The sequence below is a fragment of the Grampus griseus genome (genome assembly GCF_964374135.1).
Source record: "Grampus griseus genome assembly, chromosome: 13".
Lineage (NCBI taxonomy): Eukaryota > Metazoa > Chordata > Mammalia > Artiodactyla > Delphinidae > Grampus > Grampus griseus.
Window position 1 is genome coordinate 68361267 of NC_139007.1, and position 20199 is coordinate 68381465.

At 41.6% G+C, this 20199-nt stretch overlaps 1 protein-coding gene across 4 annotated transcripts in view; it reads left to right on the forward strand.

Annotated features, from left to right (window-relative positions):
* UTRN (utrophin) overlaps window positions 1–20199 on the forward strand; it is a gene marked incomplete at its 3' end in the record, with an annotated part of 496004 nt that overhangs the window by 44639 nt on the left and 431166 nt on the right. For 3 of the 4 annotated variants that reach the window (XM_082668646.1, XM_082668647.1, XM_082668644.1), the window contains exon 1: window positions 12250–12346. The exons of the other annotated variant lie outside the window; for it this stretch is intronic. In XM_082668646.1, the coding sequence (XP_082524772.1) occupies window positions 12253–12346 (94 nt within the window). In that variant the 5' untranslated portion in view covers window positions 12250–12252. Of the gene's footprint in view, window positions 1–12249; window positions 12347–20199 lie in introns of those variants that run through there. 4 annotated transcript variants of the gene reach the window in all.

The following is a 20199-nucleotide window of genomic DNA, read 5'->3' on the forward strand; positions in this document are numbered from 1 at the left end:
AGCAAGAAATGGAAGTGACTACCATGTCTACACATGGGGACGGCAAAGGGTCACAGGCAGGTAAAGAAGGCTCACTTAGAATGTTATGGTTCCTTAAACTTTTGTGCATTGGTCGTAGAAAGGAAACCTCGGAATGACTCAGTGAGCCAAGAATTAGTGTGAAAATTACTGAGCAGCAGATTGTAAATAATTTTGTCCTATGGGTGACCTTGGAATTTTTTAACAAAACATTTTCTTGTAAAAATATTATGAAAGAAGTTAGTTCCGTATAAAGAATCTTACAATGTGAGTCATTAGCGATATTTTGGAAATAGGATCTGCTCTGCTTGCTAGTTGTAGGTCTTCCGGAACAGGACAGAGCCACTGTCAGCCTTTGAGCCTAATACCTGGCCTGGCACTTCACGCATGCTTGTAGGTTGTGAATGGATTGGGGCCCATATCTAATGGCACTCTGAAAATTATTCCATCACTTCTCTGTGATGCCAGAAGATTTGTCCCAAAGCGTTTGTTGTATGGAAATCATATGGGGATAGAAATCATCTTGCCCTCCCCCCCCAGACTATAAATGGGTTAATCAGCTGTAACTGTGGTGCTGTTCCAAACCTCCTAGGCTGAGTAATGAGTTGGCATTGGTGGCCCTTCTGCGTTCATTTGTCCATTTCTGTCTCGGTTTGTTCCCTCACTCACTTGTTATTTATTGCATGTCTGCTGGTGCCGAATTCCGGGATAGACTATTGGGAAACAGAGACAAATAAAGCAAGACCTCTGCTTAGCGGCTTTTGAACAAGTGATTCAGTGCCGGGTGTTAGGGGGTGTAATAGTGGCAAGTACTAGGTGCGGTGGGATCACGGATTAGGAGGGATTCGTTTCTGGAGTTTTATTCTTCCCTGGAGAGTCAAGGGATGTTTCCCAGAGGAGGAACCTGCCAGATGGCAGAGGAGAGTGTGGAAGGGAGGGATTCCAGGCCGAGGGGAAAGTGTGTGTCAGGGAAAAGGCATGTTGGGCGAATTGCTTGGTGAGATGCCGCTTCGCTTCCGTGTTTATAAATTAGCCTCCTCTATCGCTGCCCATCGCCTCGGCAGTGGCCAGCGTGCTGCTCCGCAGACCACCTCTTCACAGACTCTTCCTCTGCCTGGAATACCTCCCCTAGCTCTTGGCTAGCCCCGTCTACTATAATTGGGCATCGGATTAAATTGCACATCTTCTGAGGTGTCTGCCCTGACTACCAATTTGAAGTAGATTCATCCTGTTATTCCTACCAGCCGTCCTGTTGCTTGCTTCAGCACACTTGTTACAATGCTAATTGCTTTGTTTAATTTGTTGCTAAGAGGTCCCCAGACTCAGGGCAGGGACCAAGATTTTCACCAGTGTGCCCATAGTGCTTTGCACAACACCTGACCTCTAGGGATGATAGATCCTTGCAGATGAATGAATGGATGAATGAATGACTGAAAAGGCCTCACTTGAAAACCAATGATATTTGTAATGGACTTCCTATTCCAGTTTATTCCTTAAGTTTGAGGTAATTCTTAACTAGGCACTTAGGATCTCAGCGAAGAATTTCATTCAAGACCTTTGGGTGTTTGTTACCTTGAGGTAAAAGAAAACGGGAGTTTACTCTGGATCTTGGAAGGAGTGACTTGAAAAATCTAAGGATTCTTTAAATTGAATATACAGGGATGAGAGAAATTCTGCTCAGAATACTTAAGCTGTAAACAAAAGAGAAATTCATGAATTTAAAGAAAATTGAATGAAATGTGTCATTAAATCAAGTCATACTTTATAGTCATTTTATAAAATTATTTATTACACTACATTTTTATTTGTATTGCTTTGTTCTCTGATATGTCCTGATAATTTTGATGATTTATTCTTATCTGTTCTCTGAAACCTTATTTTTATAATTAATATCATTATCATTGTTTAAGCCCCTTATATAAATCAGTGATGTTTTTATACTGATAATTATTCTTTATATTTAATACAGTATTCATATAATGTTCTCCATCTTGGACTCAATTTCATTGCCATTTTCCTCTACATTTTCTGTCAGTTTTTTTTTGTTTTTTTTTTTGCGGTACGCGGGCCTCTCACTGTTGTGGTCTCTCCTGTTGCGGAGTACAGGCTCTGGACGCGCAGGCTCAGCGGCCATGGCTCACAGGCCTAGCCACTCCGCAGCATGTGGGATCTTCCCAGACTGGGGCACGAACCCGTGTCCCCTGCATCGGCAGGCGGACTCTCAACCACTGCGCCACCAGGGAAGCCCCTGTCAGTTTTTATGGCTCATAAAATGGCTTCACTTCTGGTTCATCTTACCCACATTCATATTTTTCTTATACAGGTCACATATAGCACAAGATATTTTCAATAACATATTGTCAGCAGATTATTTTCATCGTGTTGAAACATTATACAACAAAATTTATTTTGTAAATTCTGTAGTGATGGCAGGTGGAAACTGTTAGGTGAAATGGCATATTGAATGAAAGGAAAATCCAAAAGTTGATTGCTCAAATGATTATGATTGTTTTTCCCGTTTGGTCTTCTCCAAATGAGAATTCCCTGCATAGATCTGTTAATTCCAAGGGATGGCAGACAGGGTTTCTCAGCTTTAGCCAGGGGATGGGTGGTTGGCACTTCCTGATATGTTTCTTTCTTTTTTTTTAAAATTTATTTTTTATACAGCAGGTTCTTATTAGTTATCTGTTTTTTACATATTAGTATATACATGTCAATCCCAATCTCCCAGTTCATCACACCACCACCAACACCCGCCACCACTTTCCCCCCTGGTGTCCATACATTTGTTCTCTACATCTGTGTCTCTATTTCTGCCCTGCAAACCGGTTTATCTGTACCATTTTTCTAGGTTCCACATATATGCGTTAATATACGATATTTGTTTTTCTCTTTCTGACTTACTTCACTCTGTATGACAGTCTCTCGGTCCATCCGTGTCTCTACAAATGACCCAATTTCGTTCCTTTCTGTATACATGTACCACATCTTTATCCATTCATCTGTCGGTGGGCATTTAGGTTGCTTCCATGACCTGGCTATTGTAAATAGTGCTGCACTGAACATTGCGGTGCATGTGTCTTTCTGAATTATGGTTTTCTCTGGGGTTATGCCCAGTAGTGGGATTGCTGGGTCATATGGTAGCTCTATTTTTAGTTTTTTAAGGGACCTCCATACTGTTCTCCATAGTGGCTGTATCAGTTTACATTCCCACCAACAGTGCAAGAGGGTTCCCTTTTCTCCACACCCTCTCCAGCATTTGTTGTTTGTAGATTTTCTGATGATGCCCATTCTAACTGATGTGAGGTGATACCTCATTGTAGTTTTGATTTGCATTTCTCTAATAATTAGTGAGGTTGAGCAGCTTTTCATGTGCTTCTTGGCCATCTGCATGTCTTCTTTGGAGAAATGTCCGTCTAGGTCTTCTGCCCATTTTTGGATTGGGTTGCTTGCTTTTTTTAATATTGAGCTGCATGAACTGTTTATATATTTTGGAGATTAATCCTTTGTCTGTTGATTTGTTTGCAAATATTTTCTCCCATTCTGAGGGTTGTTTTTTTGTTTTGTTTGTAGTTTCCTTTGCTGTGCAAAAGCTTTTAAGTTTCATTAGGTCCCATTTGTTAATTTTTGTTTTAAATTTTCATTTCTCTAGGAGGTGAGTCAAAAAGAATCTTGTTGTGATTTATGTCATACAGAGTTCTACCTGTGTTTTCCTCTAAGAGTTTTGTAGTGTCTGGCCTTATATTTAGGCGTTTAATCCATTTTGAGTTTATTTTTGTGTATGGTGTTAGGGAGTGTTCTAATTTCATTCCTTTTCCTGTAGCTGTCCAGTTTTCCCAGCACCACTTATTGAAGAGACTGTCTTTTCTCCATTGTATATCCTTGCCTCCTTTGTCATAGATTAGTTGACCATAGGTGGGTGGGTTTATCTCTGGGCTTTCTATCCTCTTCCATTGATCTATATTTCTGTTTTTGTGCCAATACCATATTGTCTTGATTACTGTAGCTTTGTAGTATAATCTGAAGTCAGGGAGTCTGATTCCTCCAGCTCCGTTTTTTTCCCTCAAGACTGCTTTGGCTATTCGGGATCCTTTGTGTCTCCATACAAATTTTAAGATTTTTTGTTCTAGTTCTGTAAAAAAATGCCTTTGGTAATTTGATAGGGATTGCATTGAAACTGTAGATTGCTTTGGGTAGTATAGTCGTTTTCACAATCCTGATATGTTTCTATTTGCGATATCTCTTGCTCTTGGCTTCTGATTCCAGCCTTTTGTTCCCTTCTTGGAGAAACGGGGAAAAATACACTTACATACTCTTTTGAGGGTAAGATTTTGGTTATCTTTATTTGTGAAGGCAACTTTTAATTTACCTGCTTGTTTCATTCATTCATCCAATAAATGTTTATTGCCCACCTACTCCATACGAGGCACTATGCTAGTCACTAGCCTAAAAAATATTTTATTATGACCAACATTTAAATTATTTTCGAGTAAAGTGTTTTAAGGAAAGGACAGTGTGAAAGAAGTCTCATGTCAGCAGAGAAATATTTTGTGTACTGTCTGGTAAATTTCTTTTTTTTTTCAGAATTGCTGCTGGATAGGAAATGATGATGGCTTCCACTTCTTACAGCACTGCTAATGTTGGCTTGCTGTGCTTGCGCCCTTTGTGCTGCGGAGGCGAGAGGCGTTTGGGGAGTCTTAATTTCACCGGAACGCTGCACCTGTTGCTGGCTAGTCTTGCATATGAAATCCAGAACCTAGAGTCACTTGCTTTCATTTCCTTTTCCTGCCCCCTCTTTCCGGCGTAGAGGGGCTCAGTTTAGTAACTCATATGAAAAGTAACCACCTTGTTCCTTCGGGGCTATGGTTTTAGTGCCCTCGGGAGTGGAAGTGTCAGGGCCTTTTGTCATTCTGTTGTGGAAAGACATATCTGAGTGGCCTCAAGATCCTGACGCCTGTGTTTGTGCCAGAGGTTGGGACTGGGGTGGGGTGCAGCTGCTATGGCTACTTGATACCTGGAAGCTGATTGCTGTTGAGGAACATGTACTTCCTCTTGCTTTCATATGGTTTTTGGCTATGACTTTGAGGAAGAGAGGAAGTATTATATAGTATTGTTTTCTCTCAGAAAAATAACTTTGAAACCTCTGGGCTTCACGTTGGTTCAGGCAGTGCTGTTGACAGCCAGCAAGCTGCTTCTAGAAGGCCCACAAGGGGATGGGAGGAAAGACTTTGGGGCAGGGAGTTGGTTCAGAGGTTCAGAACACCCATGGCATGAATATGGTGTTTTACTCGGTGTCATGAGTCCTTAGTTACCTCATGTTTCAAACAGGACTTGAGGTATTGACACAGCTTAACTTGTAAGACTTTTGCAGGCATCCATGAAAATAAATGTGAAAGAACTTTAAAGTTCAGAGGTCCCTAAAATTGGTCAGTTTTTACTGACCAAATTACAGACTGAGGTTCCAATAGAAACACTGGTAGTTCCAGCCCTCTGCTGGAACTTGGCAACCTCTGGGAAGTCATTTTTAGTGCAGTATTCCTAATTTAAAACCAAGTTTGTTCTATTGGCTCTGTTTATAAATCTTTTATAGATAGACCGATTTACTCATGGACGTTCTCTGGAGGAGAAAGATTTTATGGAAAGCGGAGCTTTGTGTGAAATGGTACATAAATGGTCCCGACCTGCGAACTGTGGAATAGTTTGCTTACCATCGGGGACGGCCCTGGAATAAGGGCCTGACTTTCTTCTCCTCTTCTTTCTGGATTACCGTGGTTTCCACTTTTGTACCTTCTGGTACTGTTTCCAAGTTCCACCCTCCCATCTTCCTCCCTGTTCTCTGTCACTTCTTAGAATATGTTAATAACAGGCTGTTTGTGCATTTCTTGCCTTGGCGGTGTTCGGTCCCCCCTTGTGTGGTAGCCGCTGCCCCCTCCTTTCCCCTTTTGCAGGCCCCGGCCTGTCTCAGGGGCTGATCCCCGAGGCAGTGACATTGAGCACCACACACACCCTCTGCAGCACTGGTGTTGCCACACTCTGCTGGCCTGGGAACTGGTTCTCGTCTGCACTGCATGGAACAGAGTAGGTGCTCAGTAAACAGATCAGTTAGCTGACTGGCTCCCACAGACCCAAAGCCCAGGAATCTTGTTCCTAAGTTGCATGGCTCATAAATTCTTGACCGATAACCCTTACTTGCATTCTCTGTTCCTCACCTGGTTATTGCTTGGAAACTGTTTCATCCTAGAAATCCTGGAACTGAAATACTCGAGGTCATCTCCTTGGCATTGGTTCTGCCTCATTATTGCCTGGATCCTTCATTTTCTCCCCATTCCCAGCCCTCAGCTGTCACAAGTAGATGATTATGTCTCACTCCCATGGCCAGAGATATGACACATGGGAGTGGGGTGGGTGTGCCCGTTAGTAGGCAGGACCATCTTTGTGTAGTTTCAGCTGCAGGCTGAATATACAGATGACTCATGCAAGTTAATACCCGTATCTAATGAGTGGCCAACATCTTCAGATTTGCATAAGGGCTTAAGAGCTCCACAGGAAACATTGAATTGAGATTGTCACTGCCGGGGACCCAGGAACGAAGTGTTATGGATGGCACATCTGGATTCATAGGCTGTTGTGCCCTATGGGACTCTTAGGTCAGTGCTCCCACTAGATGTTTTTACTGCTAACAGCAAAGAATAGTCCCCATGTTTCTTTTCTTCACACCTTCCCATGAAGCTTGAGTGTTCTGGAACCTTCTAGGAACCAGAGAAGTTTCTCTCACAATGGCAGCAGATGTACTTCAAGAAAACTCACTGGCTGATCTTTGCTCCACAGCCCTGCAGTTTGCCAATGAGATTGCCTCTACTTTTACAGCACTTCCATTTCCAAATTAATCCTTCTTTTACATTCCCATAAGCACCCTTCTCGCTTGGTCACAGCTCTCTAGTCCTTTTCTGCAATGCTGCGGTCTGCCCCAGAATTCCTATTTTTTAATCTAATTAATTTATTTATTTTTGGCTGCGCTGGGTTTTTGTTGCTGCGCGTGGGCTTTCTCTAGTTGTGGCGAGCACGGGCTACTCTTCATTGCGGTGCTTGGGCTTCTCATTGCAGTGGCGGCTCTTTGTTGCGGAGCACGGGCTCTAGGTGCATGGGCTTCAGTAGTTGTGGCTCTTGGGCTCTAGAGCGCAGGCTCAGTAGTTGTGGTACGTAGGCTTAGTTGCTCCGCGGCATGTGGGACCTTCCCAGACCAGGGCTTGAACCCGTGTCCCCTGCATTCTTAACCACTGCGCCACCAGGGAAGTCCCCAGAGCTGCTAGTTTTGATTTTGCTTGTAACGTAGACCGTGGCACCTCCTTTCTGCATCAGGCGGACTTGTGTAAGCTCTTTGGGTGTGAGAGACGCCCAGGGTTCCTCTCACTGTCCTGGTCCACTCTTACTTTCACTCTGATGTCTTCCACATCAGCTCGTGTCTCTTCTTTAAGTAAATGCTCATTAAGTCCTTACAATGTTCCAGGCTCCATGCTAAAGGATGACAATACAAAGGTAAATGAGAAATGACAACACTTATTTTTCACCTGATTGATAAAAACAGAACATTTAGAAAATTCAGGAAAATTACTCCCTTTCTCTTTCCTTTTTCGTAATGTTTTAAAAATTCTTTCTTTGTAAAGCATCTGAATTTTATTCATCTCTTTTGATGTCTCCTTAAACAACTATTCCTGCTCCCTGAAGAACCATGGTGATAACCTGCCTTCCTTCTGCTAGAGTGAGGTGTTTGCTACCTGAGTGGCTGTCCCAGGGACCCCTGTCTTAAGCAGTCGGCACTGCAGGGTTCCAGGCCCCTGGCAGATTGGATCCTGGCTTTACAGAGCAGTGGCATCACTCGGCATCCGTGCAGTGTTGGCCTGTTCTACCACGATTGCTGTCCGCCACCGGATACCTCATCTCTGTCGGTTCCAGGCAGTTGTCACTTCTGTTTGGAAGCAACACTGCCAGTGAGAAACCTGCCATGTGTGCACGCGTGCACACACACACGCACACACACACTCACACACTCTGTTGTGAGAGGAGAGCCACCCTGGGAGGGAACCCTCCTCCCCTCTCTTGGTGTAGGAAGAGCACGGTATACCTACTACCTCTCTCTACCCCCCTCATTATGGGATTTGGTGGTGGTGTTCTTTAACTCTTACTCTCACTGCTTTTGTGCACTTTTCCTGAGATAATTGTAAGAAAGGTTATAATTTTATCTTGAAAAACAATGTCTAGGAACTTTTCTTTTAATTCATCATTCCAAGTAAGTGTCTTTGCACCTTAGAAAACAAAACTAAAATACTGAAAATATGATTTCTTTCCTCTTTCACTGGCATGTTCCTTAATGTCTGCATTGGAGATCAGCCTTTGTGTGGTTGGGATAAATTCTAAACTCTTTGATGGTGGGGATTTTTGTGTAGCTCTCTCTAACATAATTTTCTTGGTTATAATGTCATTCGATTCCATTAGTATACTAATATGGAAACAAAGGCATGGTTTCAGACTTTATTTATATCTTTGTGCTTTGGAAAAACAATCTCATGAGAAATCATTCAGCCCATTAAATAACATCTTTGATGTTACTTTTTTGGGTTTGCTTGTTTTTAGAAAAGTTTTCCTGGCTTTTGCTCTTTGTAATTGCAACAGTAGCATAGCAAGTATTTTTAGACATGTGTTGTTAGAATCATGTGAAAAATCTTTTTCATGCCAACATGTTGGATTTTGTTAGTAATCTTTAATGTGATCAAGAACTAAGGTAGAATTTCTTAGCTAGAAAAGAATGAGTTAAAAAAAAATCCCAATACATTCTTGGATGATTGGAGAAGCTATATTCTATATTTTTACTTAGGTGAAAATATTCAAGAGATTGAATTAAATGGCAGCTTCTTGAGGACAGAGACTATGCCTTTTTCATTTTTTATTCTTCTTGGGTGTAGCACTGTTACAGTCAGAGGAGTTGGCTCAGTTGGTGGAAGCCTTGTGAACTTCATGAAGAAGATTAGACTCCAACCTCCTTCCTTGCATGGGAAATCTTTAAGGATTTTGAAGCTAGAGAGTTGCAAGTACTTTAGAAAGATCTATCTGGAGGCTCTGTGGGAGGGTGAATTGGAGTAAAGAGAGCCTGGAGGCAGAGGCAACATTGGAGGTGAAAGAGGATGTGGTGTGAAGGTGGGTGGGAGATGCATGAGGCCACGGATTTCATAGGTACAGGTCTACACTCCCTCATTTGCAGTTGTAATAGCTAAAAAGAGCTGTAAAAACTGAAAGGTATTTTCTTTGTAATTCATTTGATAGTAAAACCCGAGCTTGACCTGAGCTCATTTGGTGGCAAAATTGGACCTGGAGTGTTGGGATGCTTTTAAAATCTTTACTTATCCCACTTACCTCATAAAATACACATATTTACTGCAGAAGTATTAGTGTGTTTGACTAGGGGAAATTGCCCTGGATCTCGCTGTTTTTGTTTTAATGTAATGTATAGCCTATGTGCAGTGTAACTTTTCTCAAATGGGAAAAGTTCTGATTTGGCAACACATCTGGTCTAAGGGTTTTGGACAAGGGACTGTGAAACTCTATTTGACCTGTGCTTACAAGATAAGACTCACAGATTAGGTATGAAGAGCATTGTGGAGAAAATAAACATTTATCGCCTGGAAGACTCAATGGTTGATGATGAAACTACCTCATCAACATGAAAGAAAACAGGTCTTTTGGGGGGGATCAGAAACATGCATTAGATAGTGAATGAAAGGATGCATTTTTGAAGTGTTGCTTGTGTGCAGGATCTGAGACTGAATCATGAACCAGAAAAAGGGAACAATTGGAGAAATTTGAATAAGATCTCTAGAGTAGTTCATTGTACTGCATCAGTGCTAATTTTTTGGTTTCTGGTTATGTAAGATGATAACATTTGGGGAAGCTGGGTGAAGGGAATATGAAAACTCTGTGTACTACTTTTACAACTTCTTGGGTAAATCTAAAATTATTTCAAGTTTTAAAAAATGAGGGAGAAAGTTGCTTGTCAAACCAAGAAATGGTATCATCCATGCTCCCTTTAAGTAGAGAATATCTGTTAGCAGGAATATGGTTTTCTTAGAGATTTTGAACTCTAAAAATGCAAGTTGAGTAGACTTTCAAAGTCAGGTCTCTACCCCCTTCCCAATTTTTTTTAAGGCCGACCTTGTTTTTACAGAAGATGAATTGAGAACATTTTGATCCGAGAAAAAGGCTTGATCCTAGCTTATGTGCATACAGAAGAGTTACAACATGAAGCCAGTTGTGTCTGGACAGTTCATGGGAAGTGTTGTAACTTGTATTCCCTCACATTTGGTTTCTCTGGTGTTGGAGGGTGTGGTTTATCTCTGGCTTTTGTCTGCTGCTCTGCAGGTTTAGGTGTAGGTTCAGTAGTTAGGACGGACAGTTGTAATAAGATGTTCAAAGCCCAGAGGGTTTGCAGATAATAGAGGGAATGAAGAAAATGTCTGCCTTTAATGGTCAAGGTTGGCTGACCTGGGCTTGGCCGTGCTGACGTGCCCGGTGTATGTCTCCCCAGTGGAAGGAGGATTAGTCTTGACTGCCTCTGCTTCACTTGCTCACTTCCACACCACCTCCTGTAGTTTCAGCTGATTTGTTCTGTAATTCTGCAGTCCACTCCTTTCTTTCCTTTTGGATGAGAGTAAACCTAGGCTGGCAGCCAGTTGCTGTTGAGCTATAATAGAGCTAGTGGTATGTACAAAATTTGATTACTGCTGTCAACACCAGATTGAATAAGAAAGTGCATACCCTAGACAGATACTTGCAACTTAAATGGTCTATTGATTTCACAAGAACTAGAAATGAGGCCACCGTGTAATCTAGCAGAAGAAGGGGTCAGTGGATAGACGTTACAGAGTAGTTTTTAAAAGTGCGCTTCTTTTAGATCTTTTTGGAAGAACTTTCAGATAACTTTGATAAACTGATTGTTGCTTCTGATTTTCTTCAAGTCCAGTGTTTGCAGAAACTCCATTGTAGGCTTGGTACTTGTTTTTGTTCCGTGGTTTGCCTTTCCTGTGTAGAATCTAGTTTAGAAATCGTACTGGGTGATACAGACCATATTTGCTCCTGAACTATGATGACATTTCCACTTAGCTTAATATGAATGTTTTAGAAATTTCCCACAGTGGAAAGTTCTCTTTGACATAGGAAGGTTCAGCGGTCAGTTTCATAGTCAGCTGTATGCCAAGAAATAACGAAAACAATGGATTATACAGTGCAGCCTTGGGACATGGAAAATTTCTTAGAAGATGAATGATCATTATTAATACATCTTGTAAGGCCTCAGGCCTTATATTGAAAAATAAGGGAAAAAGTTATTTTTCTTTTTTAATGTCTTTATTGGAGTATAATTGCTTTAAACTGGTGTGTTAGTTTCTGCTGTATAACAAAGTGAATCAGCTATGCATATACATATATCGCCACATCCCCACCCTCTTGCATCTCCCTTCCACCCTCCCTATCCCGCCCCTCGAGGTGGTCACAAAGCACCGAGCCGATCTCCCTGTGCTATGTAGCTGTGTGGATGACATCTGCATAAATGATATAGCAAAAGAGCAAGGCAAATACACAAGATAGAATAGGCTGGAAAATATGAATCAAAACTGTTACCTCTCATCTTAGTATTCTGTGTGGTTGAGTTTATTTTTTCCATAATAGCAATCTCTAAGGAATGAAGAAGAAATCCTTTTGAGTTTCACTTTTCCCAAGGTATATATGCATATTAAAGTGAAATAACAAGTCTGATTTATTCTTTGACGTGTAGTTAATATGTAACGAAACTCTTCAGCCCAGTTGTATACTCAGGGCAAACGCCTCTGTTTATATTCATAGTGGGGTAAGGAGGTGGGTGGAGGTGCCCTTTACCAGCTGACACTGTCAAAAACAGGAAGCAAAGTTATAATCTCTTTGTAGTAGATCAGAAACATTCAAAGGCTCTTAGCTGTGACAATTAAAAAAACAACAACAAAAAATGATGTAAGGAATTTTCACTAACTGCGAAGTGTGACTTCCTGTCTGGTATTTAGAGGAGATTCAGTTAGGTTTAGTCAGATCCTCTCATGGGAAAAATAAAAGCCACCCCAAAACAGGACATCCCAGTGTGCAGTTCGCAGGCTGCTTTTGTTAAAATCCACTTCCTCTGCATCTTTTTCCTCCTCACTTAAGCAAATGTAGGTGATGAGTGGCCCGGCGGCCACCGCATTTCGTTGGAAAAAGTGCAGATTTGATTTGCCATGGCAAGTAGCTCTCCAGGCCAGCAAACATTTTCCAGGTAAGTTTGTCAACTTGCATGACTCCCAGCCCTCCCGCCCGTGAGGTTATGAAAAGAGGATATCAGCAAAGACAGGGCTCTCTCAGTCACTTACTGAACCCAGTGTGTTAAGTAACGGCCAGCCGGTGATGGGAACAGCCCGGCCTGTCCTTCCTGACGCCACATCTGTTGTAGACTCTGAATAGTCGAGACCAGCGCTGTGGGTTTCATCCTTCGCTTCAGCATGCGATTGTTTTCCAGTTCTTGGCTTCTTAGGAAAAAGCACTCAAGGGCCATACCTTTGTTGAGACAAATGTACTTCATGTATTTTCAAACTAGTTTATTATGTATTGACTGTTTACTGTCCTGTAGAGAGAGTTTCCTTTATGCTGTTGTATGATGATAGCTTACTATGCTTGACTTACTGTGCTGACTAAAAATGTATTTTACTTTTAAAAATAGTTCGGAGCTGATTAAGGGGAGGATCAGACATTTGTTCTTTTGAGGGGGCTGTAAATGGAGGAGTTTTGCTTTAAGGCAGTCTTGTTCAGAAGAAGTGCAGACACAGAACTTCACGTTGGATTGGTCACTGTCACTGGAGTTTACTTCCAGGGTGACCTAGTTTTTCTAATGGGTTCAGATGTCCATATCTTGTTTAATCTGTATATTTGTGTACTGGTCACGTAAGTTTTCTGAAGAAAAAAAAAACCTCAAGTGATGTGTAATATTTCACCTTACGTATCATGCTTGAATATTGTTACTATGCGACAACTTTTAGGCTGGTTAGAATTTTTTAAAAATGGTTTTCTTTCCTTTGGAATTACTCTTTCCCTCTTAATGTTTTCCTTCCTAACTCCATATGAATGATGTGGTAAATGCTGGTAGGCATCCTCTCTCTGGAGCACATTTCAACTAGAATGCTTGGAGCAGCCCATATTTTCTTAGCAAATCTGGTTTCTTGGCCAAGTGTAATAGGAAATCAGTGTGCTATAATTCTCTTTTTTGGCTGTTACTTTTCTCTCTTATTTAAAGATCAGTGTGGTCTCAACAGAGAATTAAAATACCTATCAGGAACTGAATTAAAACCCCACGTGCAGGAGTAGCATTGCAGCCTGTGGCCTTTCAAAGGTATCTCTTGACTCTCAATCCTCTTTCTTTCCCCGGCATGAATAGTCTTCTTCGTCTGCTAGTCTGCGTGTTACTGTCCTGCTACAGAGGGTCTCAGGTAACTATAGTGGTTGAAATCAGAAGATAATTAGAAGAAAAACAAACAAACAAACCTTTAAATATTAAGCAAACTTTTAAATGAGTAGACTGCAGCTTTAAATATGAATTCTGGTTCATTCAGATAGCATTCTTTCCTGCCCTGTGATCAGTCCAAAGTCTTTAAGAAAATAGAAAGCATTTTTTAAAAAAATAAATATTTCAGGGCATTCTATTTTAATAAAAATAGAAAATCAGTATTACATGATTTCAGATTCTACAAGGGCCTAGACGCTCTTCTTATTGGCTGTTACTAATTTACTATTTTCTTGTATCTGCAGGGTAGCTCTCTTTAGTGATCTTGTTATAAAGATATAAAAAAGAGTACACATTTTATGGATGGCATATTCCATTACAACAGTGGCCTTTTTTGGTCTTCAAAGCAGTCTCCATAGTAGATTAAACTTTGGGGTGAATCCTTTATTTACACACCTCAAGTAAGCTGGAAAGAGTGAAACCATAAGTGTTTTGCATTAAACTCTTGACCATACAGGGGTTGATGTTTCAAATGACTGTTGCAGAACCTAAGGGGAATACTACAACAAGTAATAAAATGGAATAAATTAAAGTACATATTTGTTCAAAATTAGCCTTTCAGTGTTATTTTTTGAAATTGACCATCCTTTTGCTCTTTGCTGTCTTCTAAAATGTGGAACTCTAATTTAGCACATTTGCCTCTCAGCTATCCGTTGAGATATAACAAGGGAAAACTGAGTAAGCTGAAATCTGAGTATCTATATCTATCTATCTTTGATATAGAATCTTTATATTTTAAAATATTTACTTTTCCTTTACTTAATCTTGATATCTGTGTACAAATGACCAAATGTTACAATAATCGAATTGAAGGAGAACAAAGTTTAAAAAAAAAAAAAGGCTTGCAAGTTTGAAATAAAAAATTATTTGGAGTTGTAGGCATCTACTAATGCACAGATGATTTAGGTCTAGAAATTGCCCTGCTCAGGAAGCCACATCTGGGAGGCCTTGCTTTTCTTGTCATCTTTCCTGCTTTCTTGTCGGGCTGACAGGACTCTGTGGCAGCCGTTTCCTTTTCAGATAAACGGGTTCAAATATTCTCAACCTTGGTTCCACGTTAGCATCACCAGTGTGCTGGGGCCCCACACTCAGAAGCCTGACATAAATAAACCGAGGCCTTGACTTTGTAGCTGTTAAAGAAACTATCCAAGTGATTGTGACATGGATTCAAGATGGAGGTGCACAGGGGAGAGTTATTGGTTCCCTACCAGACCGAAAGCTCCAGGAGAGGGGCAAGAAGGAAGCTTTGGCAGTGCTGTACATCAGCACCGAACCCATACGCCTGTTAGCAGCGGAGTCTCCGTCTCCGCTTGCGGAATGGTTGGACGAACAGGTTCCTCTGAGCAGCACGAGGCTGGATGAGGGCTGGACCTGCTCGTTTCCGGTTTGCGCTGCCGGAGGGGCGTGCGTTATATGAGATGGTGGCCCGTCTGAAGATGAGCTGTCATCAGGAAGAAGCTCTTGGAAGGGATCACAGGGGAGTAGGCTGGCTCAGGGCACGCTGAGCAGACCTCTCTGAAGAGACGGGGCTCCTGGTTGCTGGCGTCTTCATGAAGCAAGGCAGGTGGAGAACGTCGGAATAAGAATTTCATCAGGGGCTGAGGTGTCTGTGTGTGTGAATGTGGAGGTGGGGTCAGTTGGGGACACTACAGAGAGGTTGCTCCAAAGGTTCTTGGTGCCAAAGTTAGTTTGAAAGGAAGGGGTGTGATTATCTTTGCCAGATATTAGTGGCTGCCTCACCCGCCTGTTGACTGTATGAGAATAAAGGAACACGTCATTTAGAGTATCAGAGTGCAGGGAGGTTTGTCTGGGAGAATTTCTCAGGGCTTGTGAATTTTTAGCTGATTTTAATGTTTATGAAGAAAATGAGTTGGTGCTTAGGCAGACCAGGTGGAATGTAATTTGCAGAGGCTTGAGAGAAAAAAAAAATTGTTCAGTCGGGCGAAGGGTAGACAGAGTGACTTGTTTGAAACAAGAATTTTGGGCGAGGGAAATGAGAAGTGTGATTAACATGGTACTGAAGAAGTGTTTGGGTGGGGGGGACCTGGGTCCCAGTTCCCCCTACTATCGACTGTGTAAGACACTGAACTTCTGAGACTGGTCTCCCAACCAGTCGTACCCCTGAGGGGATTGTGGTCAGGATTAATGATGTAACATATTTTAAAGCACCTTGCAAGCAATAGTAAGAGTTCCAGGTAAATAAAAGGAATAATAAGTTCTGTAAAAATTATAAAAATATAGTCAGTTGATAAAGAGCTTTGCCTGCTACCTGCAGTGTAGGAATGGGTAATTAAATATTATGTTTGTGTGGTACTTAAAATATATTTAAACTGAAGCTGTGCACTCTGTCATCTTTTTACTTGTGTTTTTCCTTGGCATTACTTGAAAGGTATGATTGTGACACGGATCTTGGTTTCATGTTTCACTTGGGTTCTTTGACCCTGGTTAGAGGGCACCAGGTGCTTTCTATTCTGATCATTTGCAAATTCAGGGTTTGGTTGGAGGACCACCGAAAGGACTGGTGTGAGAATGAGATAGGATCTGGACTCAGTGACTCCCTTTGCCCCTGCCCCAATATTTTGACCTTGATTTGAACAGTTCAGTGAACTGGCAGCTCAAGTCGTTTTTTTCCCGCTGAACTAGAACTTTAATTGTTTGGCAGAGGAAGATGAGTCATAGCCCAGTCCTACCATTGTGACAAAGTGAAATTTTAGGCCAGGGCTAAAGGAACCCAGGTCAAAAACTTTCTGTCTAAACCACAAAGTATTGAAACTTGGATTGTGAGCTAGGTGGGAATTAGTGGGGCCCTCTCTGTGGGGTTGTTCTCAAGTTAATGAAGCATTTTATTGCATTACATTTTGATGCTAAATTTTGAGTAATATATTTAAATAATCAGCCTCCTTCTTAAAAATTTTAATGCAAAATTAAAATTATACAAAGCGGCAAATTGTCAGTTCCTCTCCCCCTCTATGATCATTGTAACTAGTTTTGTTTGTCCTGCCATACTTTCTTCTATGAATATATAAATGTACAGCTTTACATCTAAATTCCCACATGCACAGTTTTCCTTTTTAAACTAAAGATGAAACCATCCTGTCATAGTGCATCCCATTTAAAAAATATTAAAAATAATGACCTGTGTACATATATTTTAGTTAATTTGGGTAACTTCTGGGGCCAATATGTTTTTACTGTTAAACTGCTATCCACAAAGGGCAGAGAGATGAAAAGTAGTAAATAATTGTCTGAACTTGCATTTTTGTATGTGTGTGTGTGAAATTGAACTTCTCTGCATATGTTTTTTGGCTTTTGGACAAATTCTTCAATAGATTGCCTTTTCATACATTGCCCTTTTTTCTTTTCCCCCCTGTTGTTTGGATCTCTGACTTGTAAACCCCTACTGATTCTGAAGGGAATTCATGCAAAATGGCAGATTTTGAATGACTTACTTGAATTTTGAGTTTTAAGATGGTTAACTTCCAACTTAAAAGATAGGCCTGATTTCTGGATCTCTGGGACAGAAGGTTGAGTCTTTGGATTTGGACTCTATATGTTCACTTTCTCTTTTGGCTGTGGAAGCTGTCATCATCCCAAACTGTGCTGAGGCTGGTAATTATTTAGGTGCCCTCAAGACAGGTAATTACTTAGGTGCCCTCACTGTTTTATTACATTTTCATGTCCCGATAACTTATGTTCATAGGGATGGTGATTCCCAGTATTGGTTTTTAAAATATTTATTTATTTATGGCTGCGTTGGGTCTTCGTTTCTGCACACGGGCTTCTCTAGTTGCCGCGAGCGGGGGCTACTCTTCGTTGCGTTGCACGGGCTTCTCATTGCGGTGGCTTCTCTTGTGGAGGAGCACGGGCTCTAGGCGCGTGGGCTCACTGGTTGTGGCTTACGGGGTCCAGAGCGCGGGCTCAGTAGATGTGGCACACGGGCTTAGTTGCTCCCGTGGAATCTGCCCGGACCAGGGCTCGAACCTGTGTTGCCTGCATTGGCAGGCGGATTCTTAACCAGTGCGCCACCAGGGAAGTCCCCCAGTATTATTATTATTTTTTTTATTATTTTTTGTGGTACGCAGGACTCTCACTGTTGTGGCCTCTCCCGGAGCACAAGCTCCGGACACGCAGGCTCAGCGGCCATGGCTCACGGGCCCAGCCGCTCCGTGGCATGTGGGATCTTCCCGGACCGGGGCACGAACCCATGTCCCCTGCATCGGCAGGCAAACTCTCAACCACCGCGCCACCAGGAAAGCTCCTCCCCCCCCCAGTATTATTTTTAGAGTAACCCATTTTCTGTGTAATTTGTGGAACATGTTAGCGTTAGCAGAAAGGCTCTGGACTTAGACTTACACGGTGGAGTCCCAGCTCTTCTGCGTCCTGAGTCTCAGTTTCCTCTCTTGTAAAATGGAGATAATGGGACTGTTCTAAGTCTTTAAAGGTGTAAAATCCCTTGCGCAGTGCTTGGCAGATTGCAGGAAGGATTACAATAAATGCTGGCTGTTTCTGTTAGAAGAGTTTTTAAGTTAATAACAGAAAAAAAAATACAGTGTAGATATTAAATGAAGATAAAACATTGGCTTGAATGAGGCCCCACGTGCACCATCATAGCGAAAATTTGCCAGTTTTTTCTCACCCTTTGATCGAGATCTGTTAGTGATTTTTGACATCAAAGCATCAAAGCTGTAATTCTCTGCTGGGCTCATTTAACCACACATCCTGTAAGTGGCAAGAAATTTAGAGCTATACAGGCTGCAGTTGTTTGGAGAATATCTTTGTGGCAGGGTGCCTGAAATGTTTTGCTGGTTTCAAAGTTCACTTTCATTTGTTCAGAAAGGTTTTTATTGTTTGCAAGCAAGCAAAGCAAGCAAAGGGAAAGGGCACACAGCCTCCCATATGATTCTGTACTGTGTGACCTGTTTGCCTTTTGGTGCCTTATGTAAAAAGCTTTATTTAGTCTGCAGAGAGGACTATTTCTCCAAATAGAGGAAAACCGTCATAATGGTCTGGAAACACGATAGATTTCAGTTTAACGCCATTGATCCAGATACTGTTAGAGGCTGGGCTACACAGCAGTTGTAAGATAGGCATCTTGCACAGATTCTTCTAGGTCACTTGCATATCGTCAATGGGAATGCCTCATCTGATAGCCATGTACTTGGCCTTCTGAGAAACAGCTCCTCCTGTCATACCAACACTGACCCTTTTCTTCTGTCCCAGCCAGCCCGCCCCTAGCTAGGAACCTGCTGCCAGAATGAATCTCCAGGCTTTTGACCTGGCCTGTTTTCTTGTTCGACTCCTGGATTCTGTGCGTTTACCTTCTGCTTCAACTCTTAGGCAAGAGCTCCCTTTATGGTGTTAGAAGCGCCTGGACTGTGTTTGACAAAAGAAATTTGACAGTTTTTCCCAGCAGATGCATTTTCTCCCTACATAACTCCGACCCACCCGTGCAGTCTGGTATCTGACAGTACTCTGAGAACTGTTTAGTTAGTTGTTAACAAATATTTATTGTCCAACTCTGAATAACTAGTGTTACAGCAGGCAAAGGAAAAGTATAGTTTGTGAGTTTTTGCGGGGCCGTGATTTATGGGACGTTTGGAGGAGAAAAGAAATCATGAAATGAAATTCTTACTATGTTTTATCTCTGACCATGTGAATTCTTTAAAATAATGATTACATTCTATCTTTGCTCCTATGCATTTAAAAAATCATGGTGGATTTCATAGTGATGGATTTTTAACCTGGGAAATTACGGATATTTTGCAAATGGGTTGAGGAAGCAGTTCTCATTTTCTCACTAGATCCTTATCCATCCACCTCCTTCCTACCCACTTCTTTTGCTGTTACAAGAAGAATCCTATGTTTTATGATGAGAATTTGTGGCTAAATGAACAGAGCACCATTTTTGAAAAGTGCTTGAGAATTGCACTCTGTGTATTTACTGAATTTGTTGCTAGGCCTTATGCTGCAGAATTTCTCTAAGTAACAAAATCTAAATAAAAATGAATGGTGCCGAAGGTAAATCTCCCTCTTGATTACTGTAATAAAGGATTGACATTTACTTCCCATAATTTGGAAGTCACCCAGTAGGTAATATTTGCCTGGTGTTTTACGACGAACCATTCTTATCCTATTGGGTTTGCATTAGGAAGAAAGTAGGCATTGATTTCCCTGTAATTTTCTAAAATTTCTCATCTTTGTTTCTTACATGGAGTAGTGGTCAGTTTTCTGTCAACCTCAACCCAGCCACACATGGTTAAGAATGAGAAGTAAGAAAAAAAAAGAGCCCAAAATAAATGATTCAGAGAATACCTGCTATTTTCTGGGTCCTGTTGTAGTTGCTGGGGTGTTTTCAATCAGGTTTTAAACTAAATGATTCTGGTCACCAGCAGCTCAGGACCACTGTGTGGTCTGCAGGCTGCACATAGATGACAAGGGACGTTTGCACATGTGTGCAGTGTGGGGACATCAGTGAAGTGCCTTAGGCCCTCATTTTAGTGACTGTTTCCTTAATCATGAGATGCACCTCTTGGCAGGCTGAATGTAGAGGAGACAAAAACATAAAGAGCAAAGAA